The sequence below is a fragment of the Humulus lupulus genome, chromosome 2, assembly GCF_963169125.1.
Source record: "Humulus lupulus chromosome 2, drHumLupu1.1, whole genome shotgun sequence".
Classification (NCBI taxonomy): Eukaryota; Viridiplantae; Streptophyta; class Magnoliopsida; order Rosales; family Cannabaceae; genus Humulus; species Humulus lupulus.
In genome coordinates, this window is record NC_084794.1 from 11,760,946 (window position 1) to 11,770,142 (window position 9,197).

Sequence of the window (9,197 nt, forward strand, 5' to 3'; positions counted from 1 at the left end):
CCTTAATCTCCTAGCTTGAACCCCCAATCTTAGCTTCAAAATTCAACGGAAAAGGAAGGAAAAAACGATCGGGGAAGAGGAAGAAGGAAGTATTCTGTTTTTGCTTTATTCTTCTACAACCTTCCTTTAAGTTTAAATATAACCTAAGGTCAAATGACCAAAATGCCCCCCATGCCTAATTATTTCCTTAACAGCCACCAAGGGCAAAAGTGTCATTTCTCCTCTAGTCCCGTTAATCATAATTAACGTCCTCCAATTCCCGTTATTCTCAATATTCTCAAATAATAAATAAATCATATCTCATTACCTTTTAATTCCCAGTAATGTACTAATCATCAAATTACCTCGAGATTCACCCTGAGCCCCGAAATTAACCTCGTTATGACCAAACCGCTAACTTGCATTCAAATATCGTCTCATGCCGAATAGCTCGAACATATCCACATAATAATGTGGCCTCATCCATAATTCACCAACATGCATGAAAATATACAAATATGCCCCCAACAGGTCAAATTACTAAAATACCCTTATAATGAAAATTGGACCCACATGCATGCATTTATCATCATATAATAATATAATTCACTTAAACATGCATATAATCATTTAATTTCATAATAAATCAATTATGGCCCTCCCGCCCCCCTAATACAGGCTATAAGCCACATTAGGGAATTTGGGGCGTTACAGGACACGTTGCAGGAGGAATTCCAAGGAACAGTCAAGGTACGTACTGTTAAACTACAGAAGCTCACAAGAGATTTTGAAAATATTAAAATGAAGGATAATGAGACTGCAAAAGTTTACTATTCTATAATAAAAGGAATAGTAAATAAAATGGGAGCCTATGGAGAAATAATTTCTGACAAGAAAATAGTAGAAAAAATACTAATTTCTTGTATAGAAAAATATGATGCAACAATCTCTATGATAGAAGAAACAAAAGATTTAGATACTCTATCACCAACTGAATTAATGTCATAAATCTTTTGTTTCTTCTATCACAGAGATTATTGCATCATATTTTTCTATACAAGAAATTGGTATTTTTTTTACTATTTTCTTATCATAAATTATATCTCCATAGGCTCCCATTTTATTTACTATTCCTTTTATTATAGAATAGTAATCTTTTCCAGTCTCATTATCCTTCATTTTAATATTTTCAAAATCTCTTATGAGCTTATGTAGTTTAACAGTGCGTACTTTGACTATTCCTTGGAATTCCTCCTGTAACGTGTCCCATGCTTCTTTCGCAGTTGATGCGCCCATAATCCGTGGAAATATATCATCTGCTATAGCTTGCTGCAAGCATAATAATGCTTGAGAATCTTTTTGTTGATTATCCTCTATGGCCTTCTTTTGATTTTCCGAAAGAGACGAAGTGTCTTCCAGAATAGCAAATCCGACCTCAACAATTTTCCATAGATTTTGTGATCGAAAATAGGTCATCATTTTGATGGACCAAAAATCATAGTTTTCTCCATGGAAAATTGGAAGAGGTAGAGAAGACCGGTTGGAATCGGTTGTCATGATGTGCGGAAAGTATTACGCATAGTGTTTGAATTGGCCTGGCTCTGATTCCACTGATGGTTTGTGAATATGGGATAGATAAAATAGTGATGATTTGTTGTAGTTTAGAATATTTGATGAGTAGTAGTAGTGGCTAGAGTAATGATGGGTTATGATATTATAGTTGATGGTGATGAGTGGACAAGTGAAGAAATTTAGGTTTGGAGGAGTAAGGTTTATGTTTTAGAAAGTAGTAGAGTTTTATTGATGGTTTGTTGTTTTTAGTTACACCATTTGCTACCCATGATGGATATTTATAGTGGCTAGCCCACTTTACATTTGTGGCTAGAATTATTTGTTCTAGATTTTTCTAGTGTATTTGATTTACAAATACAACTTCTAGATTAATCTACACAAATTTACTTGTTTTTCAAGCATAACTAGAAAATTCTATACTTAAGTTTTCTAGAAATGCATATAAGAAATTCTAGAATAATCTTATTCTACAAATATCTAGAAAATTTTAGAATAAAGTATTTAACAAATGTCTAGCATATTCTAAAGTATTCAAAAAAATGTATAGCAACTTCTAATAGAAAAATATTGTACACAATTCTCAGTTTTTTTTATCTCAACACAACGCATGAGAGTAGAAATTCTCAGACAAATGTTGAGAACTTTTAGAAAAATGTATAACTTTATCTTTGAGGGCTCTGTGCGATCACCCATGCTTGCAATTTTTAGAAAGGATAGCATTTAATTATAAAAAAAAATCTTTCTTTTTTTTCTGGTTACAATTTATTTTATATTATTATTATACAGTTTAGTTAATAACATTATTGTTTATCTTTACAGGGTACGCTTTCATTATGGCCATTCTGGTATTTTTGATAGAATCTTCCACATAACAAGAGGTGGGATAAGCAAAGCTTCAAGAAGAATAAATATGAGTGAAGAGATATTTGCAGGTAATATTTGTGATAAGAAAGCTGTACGTAATAGATAATTAAGGTCCAAATTGATTATTTTATAAATTTGCAGGTTACAATTCAACTTTGCGTGGGGGATTAATAACACATCACGAGTATATCCAAGTGGGCAAAGGGCGTGATGTGGGTATGAATCAGATTTCAAACTTTGAGGCCAAGGTTGCTAATGGAAATGGAGAAGAAACACTCAGTCGCGATGTTTATCGTCTTGGTCGGAGATTTGACTTTTACAGAATGCTCTCATTTTACTTCACAACTGTTGGTTTTTACTTCAGTAGTATGGTATATATGTTGACTGAAATTATCTAATATGTGTTTATATTACTTCTTTTGCATTTATATGTGTCAGTTAAATTAGTACATTGTTTTTGAATTGGTTCAGGTAATAATTATAGCTATGTACTTGTTCTTATACGGAGAAATGTACATGGTTATGAGTGGAGTTAAAAAGGAGTTGCAACAGATTCCAACCGTACATCAAAGCAAGGCCCTGGAAGAGGTTTTGGCTATCCAATCTGTCTTCCAATTAGGATTGATACTAGTGTTGCCAATAGTCATGGAAATTGGCTTGGAGAAAGGGTTTCGGACAGCATTAGGTGATTTCATCGCCATGCAGGTCCAGCTAGCCTCTGTATTCTTCACATTCCAACTGGGAACGAAAGCACATCACTATGGGAGAACAATCTTGCATGCAGATTCTAGATTCCGAGCTACTGGCCGTGGCCCAGTTGTTTTTCATGCCAAGTTTACTGAAAATTATAGACTCTACTCACGCAGTCACTTTGTCAAAGGGTTGGAGCTTTTTATCTTACTATTAGTATACCAAGTCTATGGAGAATCTTGCCCTAGCTCAAATCTCTACCTGTTCATCAATTTCTCCATGTGGTTTCTTGTTGCTTCCTGGTTGTTTGCTCCTTTCGTGTTCAATCCTTGTTGTTTTGACTGGCAAAAAACAGTGGACGATTGGATTGATTGGGAGAGGTGGTTGGAAAATCGTGGTGGTATTGGGATCTCATCTTACCAAAGTTGGGAATCATGGTGGAATGAAGAACAACAACACCTCAGACACACTGATATTCGAGGAAGAGTGTTGGAAACTTTGCTTGCATTTCGCTTCTTTTTCTACCAATATGGAATCGTGTATCACCTTGACATAACTCGGCGCCACAGGAGCAAGAGTTTGAAGGTAGTAAAAAAAATTTCTCTATCAATTTCTATTTCATGTTTAAGGCCATATCTTACATGCTTCTGTATATATTTATTTTTTGTTCTAGGTTTATGGACTTTCTTGGCTCGTCATGCTAGCTGCTCTTCTTGTTTTAAAGGTGAGATTAAGAGTAGTTCATACTAATCTTAACCTTACAAAGGTAACATGATTTATATGCATGTTTATTTGGTCTACTTCTGCTAATATATGACCATTTTTTATCAGATAGTATCCATGGGTCGACAAAGATTAATTGGAACGGGTCGACAAATATTAATTGGAACGGGTCGACAAAGATTTGGAACGGGTTCCCAGCTCTTGTTCAGAATTCTCAAAGCCTTTTTGTTTCTTGGTTTTATGTCAGTCATGATTGTCTTATTTGCAGTATATGGCCTCACTATATCAGATTTATTTGCTTCAATCCTTGCCTTATTTCCCACAGGGTGGGCCATTGTTCTTGTAAGTTTCATATATATGGGCATATATGCCTTTTTCCTTTATTTATTACAAACTAAATTAATGATAAACCTTAACAAAGGAAAAGGTTTTGTGTGACTATATTAATTCTACTCACTGAATTTATGACATTTTCTTGTTCTATAGATTGCGCAAGCCTGGAGGGGATTGTTTATGGCCATTGGACCTTGGAATGTTATAAAGGAGCTAGCAAGAGTATCTGATTACATAATGGGACTAATAATCTTCCTGCCTATTGCCATTTTTTCATGGTTGCCATACGTATCAGAGCTCCATAAACGCTTGCTCTTCAGCCAAGCTTTCAGTAGAGGCTTGCGAATTTCGATGATTCTCTCAGGAAGAAATCTATCAGCTTAAATATGATTTGACATTATGTGACCATAAATACGATTTCCCTGCTAATCCTTGCCTTAAATATAGAAATTAATTATTATTAGATTGTTTTAGTTGTATTCTATGATATGATCATATTAGAGAGATATATCTCTTTCCTTATCCTACATTCTCACAAGTTGAAGAGATGACATTGTCATGTCCTAAAGACATGTGGATAGATTCTATTGGCTACTGTTAAACCTGGAAACTTTTGCCAAGCGGATTGGTGGATGCTAGAGATTAGCAACCAGGGGAACTAGCAAAGACAAAATCTACTAAAGAATTGAAAAGATAATCAAACAATTTATTAATACGGCCAATGAGAATACTATACCTACACTTTTACCCACATCTTTTTAATATTAATAACTGAACTACCTTGAGATTATCCATATTTATCATACACATAATTATTTTTATTTTGTAATTTTTTTATAATACAACTTATAAATAATCATATATATATATATACATAAATAACTTTATATAAACTATTCACTTATAAGTTGTATTATTTACAAAAATATATATATATAAAATAAGTTAATATTATCGAGATAATCAAGATGATATAATTATTAGTATTAGTTAAAAAACAACAACGTATGTAAGAATATTTGTTTAATGAAACATTAATTTAATTTATAAAAATATTAAATATTTAAAAATGTCATGAAAATATATATTTTTTTCAATGTCATGTTTACTATTGTCATATAGTGTCCAAATTTTTAAGATTGATTCGCCATTTATTTTGTAATTTTGTATGTATTTTAAAATAAAAATAACATTTAAGGACCTAAATAATATGATTTGAAAAGGTTGGGGATCTAACTAATACAAAATCAATTTTTGGGACTTAAGTGTTACAAAGTGTAAAGAATGGGGATTACAGCTGAAAAACTATTTATTTTATTGTCATAGTTAATAATATAAATACGAATAATTATGTATGGAAAAGTTTTGGGTAGTGATTGTTTTTATTCACTACCGATAGGTATTTTTAGTATTTTCGGTATATGAATAAGTTGTTACTTTATTTTTTTTTTTACATGACGGTGTATAATGTAGTTACAAGAGACCTCTTACCAATTTTCAGGAAATTCTGGATAATTTAGGATGCTGAAATCGAGAGTTAAATAGTCTATTGCACGCTTGTATAAATATTGAAACAAGCACGCATGCAACAAGTTGTTTGAATCTTGATTTTGGCATCCTAAATTATTCAAAATTTTCTGAAAATTTATTGGAGGTCCACTATAACTACATTATACAACGTCATGTAAAAAAAAAAAAAAATTGCAGCTTATTTAGGAACGCTATCCCCGTTTTGCCCCCGGACGTGTGGCACGACATAATTGGTATGTGGGCTCTCTCAAAGAGATCAAAGGCCCAGCTAAGCCCAATAAATAGGGAAGAAGAAAGTCCTAGAGGTCCAATCGTCAGTAAGCCCAACATTGTACGATGGGCGCCACCATAACGAGGGAATCGGGACCAAGATGCGAACCCAACTCAGCTTCCCGGTTCTAACCTAATGGCATCATCCGGGATGCGAGTAAAGGTGGCGGGCTCAACAATCTGAGAATGGACTGGGACGTTAGTAAATAAACCCAAACTTTGGTAAACGAACCAGGGTGCTGGTAAACGGACCGGGACCTTAGTAAATGAATCCGGACCTGGCATCCGAGTGGGCAGGATTGAACTTCCCTGTCGCTAATACATTCTCGAGAAAGACAGAGTTTGGTCTCCTCAACTAACCTGCAGAAGAGGTTACATACGGAATGTACGCCGTTATTAGGGAATAGTACTGCCACTACTCTGGCGGATCCTGTCCCCAGATCTCCTTAAAAGCCTACGCGGACCAATCTGAGGCAACGTACCTTTGTCAGTTGTAAAGCTTGTTATGCCCAAGCTGGCCCAATGGGCCCTGATTAATGTGTATTATTTAGCAAAGTCCTTTGTATTAAGCCTCCGTTAGCGAGCACACTGTGATTATATCCCTATTGGGCCCGGATTAGTCCGGACCAAGCCCATTGCATCCAACTGCCTCTAAATAGGACCAGTTGTGCACTGTAGGAAGGATCCCTGAATTTTCTCTTGTAAGCAATTACTCTGCTCAGTTTTGCAGAAAACACCATTGTAAAAGCTTTCTAAGCTCTAATACAATAGACTCATGGACAAAGGCTCATTAACGCCCCAACCACATAAAAACTCGGTTTTTTTTTTATCTTCAATCCTTTCTTTTTAGCTCTCTTATTTCTCATAATTCTAGTTTCCAAAAAAGTCGATAAACATTTTGGTGCGTTCATTAAAAGCCGAAGAAAGCTTGAAAATATCTTGAACGTCTGCAAAAATGGTGAACACCAGGAATGTCGTATTCGATCCTGCTCACCAACAACAACAAGGCAATGGAGAACCATTTCCCAACCAACCATTCCCTCAGGACCAACCTGAGGGAACACCCTATCAAGCGCCCCTGCCCGACGATTCCCAGAATTTTGAGGACGGGTCTGACTACAAGGAGGGTTACTATGAGGGAGATGAGGAAAATGAAGGGGAATATCAGGATCACGAAGCCGAAGATTCTGCTTACCCTGAAGAAAAGATGAATCCCGAACAGGAGGACTCAGAAGTGGTCCGTCTAAGACAACAATCCTGGATCAAGAGACCAGGATAGGTGAACAGAAAGAGGCCACCCATCAGATTCAAGAGTCCCTCCTGGCTCTTCAGGCCATCATTGATTCCCAAGGATTTGCAGCTAATTCTCAGACCATTCTGATTCCAAGAACACAACCATAGGGTCCACCGATTAGGACCGGTGCGCCTAAGAACACAAGCCCAAACCCTCCTCTGGGACCACATCTTGGAGACAGCCCGTCGAATCCGGCTCAAGAAAAAGGAAAATCCAAGATGACTGATCTTGCGGGAAAAGCAAACCCACAGAGGAAAACTCATCCTGTTCCAAAAACTGGGGCGAACCCAAGGCAGCTCCCTAGGAAAGAACGGATGCGTCCTGTCTCAGGACGGGATCATCCAATCGATCTGCAAGGGTGCCAAACCCCAGACTATTCCTAGACAGATGGGACAAGAACAACGTTTTCATCCTAGGGCCTCAATGAACAAGGATCACAAAGGACACCAGCGCGCGAAAGATCCAAAAGCCATCAGTTCGGGAGACGATACTTCCCGGATAGACTTGTGCGATGGCCTAAATGCCCGAAAGGAATGGGCCCGCAAGGAGAATATTTTCCCCCGAGGGGGCGATCTGAGGAATAACCTCAACGACAAGAGGAACAAAAAAGCCCCCCTGGATGATGGAATGGCCAAAAAGTTCATGGAATAGTTGGCCGCATTAAAGAAGGTCACGGACCGCTTGGTTCAGAAACAAGAGGGAGGAGGCTCTGATTCCAAAGAGGAGGAAAAGAGTCATGCACCAAACACATCATGGCTGTGGTGCTACCAAAAGGGTTCAAAATGTCAAAACTACCTGCCTACACCGGGAATGCAGACCCCAGGGATCACTTGTCCCGCTACAACCGCCTGATGACTGTAGCCCACGTCTGCAACAACGGCAAATGCTTGTGCTTTTCGATCACTCTAGTCGAACCCGCAGAGGATTGGTGGAAAAGACATAAACTAGGATCAATTCAGTCCTGGTATGAATTGCAATCGGCTTTCCGCAAACAATTTGTGGTCGCCATGAGGATGGATAAGCAGATCAGCGCCCTTGTGAATGTCAAGCAACATCCCATAGAAACCCTCAAGGCCTATATCTAGCGCTTCACGAAAGAAGCGTCAAAAATCAAAGTGGACGATGGGCAGTGCCTGGTCGCTCTCCAGGCCGAGATCAGGGTCGGATCCCCATTCTGGGACGATATGCAGCATAGCAAGGCAGCCACCCTCGAGGAATTCATTAGGAGGGCACAAGGCTTTATCAACTGGGAGGAGGCTCGAATCAAAGCTTTCGGGTGGCAGCCGACCTCCTAATCAAGTGCCCAAACCTTTCCCAATTATGGGATGCAGTATCCCACAAACCATTATCCGACACCCCCGGCGGCGCCAGGATCAACTGACACTCATGGAATGACCTTCATGACCCCGACGGTCTATGGTCTCACTTCATCAGGGATGCACCAGCACAATCTGCCCCATTCTTCGGGTATGGAATGGAACCGATCGGATACAGCGTCGTCTCCGGCAGAGCCCAACAGTCTCAAGTTGGGAGAACGGAAACGAGTGTGAACCCTTCCTGGGGGAAAAGATCGGGCAAAGGACAGAATTGATCTGAGACCTCCAAAAAGGGAAAAAGGGGTTACGAACCCCAATATACAAAATATACCAACCTGGTGGACACCATGGAGAACATATACCTAGCGACGGGGAGTACGATCCATTACTGGAAACCTACCCCCATGTTCAAAGGTGAAAAGAACTCAAGGGACACCAACAAGAGGTGTGCCTATCACAAGGACGTGGGTCATACGACCGAGGAATGTTGTCAACTGAAGGATGAAATTGAAAATCTGATCAAGTTAGGGCATCTCCACCAAAGGGTCAGACTGCCAATGAGAGCTCCGGAATGGCCAGCCGCTCCCGGACAACCTACGGCCCCGGGTGTACCTAGATCGTACCGA

The 9,197-nt window shown here is 38.5% G+C and overlaps 1 protein-coding gene across 1 annotated transcript in view; it reads left to right on the forward strand.

Annotated features, from left to right (window-relative positions):
• LOC133817285 (callose synthase 7-like) overlaps positions 1-4,864 on the forward strand; it is a 76,209-nt gene extending 71,345 nt beyond the window's left edge. Inside the window, exons 37-42 of the mRNA XM_062249757.1 lie at positions 2,371-2,483; positions 2,557-2,786; positions 2,887-3,690; positions 3,779-3,829; positions 3,937-4,170; positions 4,315-4,864. Coding sequence (XP_062105741.1) covers positions 2,371-2,483; positions 2,557-2,786; positions 2,887-3,690; positions 3,779-3,829; positions 3,937-4,170; positions 4,315-4,545 — 1,663 coding nt within the window. The 3' untranslated portion in view covers positions 4,546-4,864. The remainder of the gene's footprint in view (positions 1-2,370; positions 2,484-2,556; positions 2,787-2,886; positions 3,691-3,778; positions 3,830-3,936; positions 4,171-4,314) is intronic.
• The last annotated feature ends 4,333 nt before the right edge of the window (positions 4,865-9,197 follow it).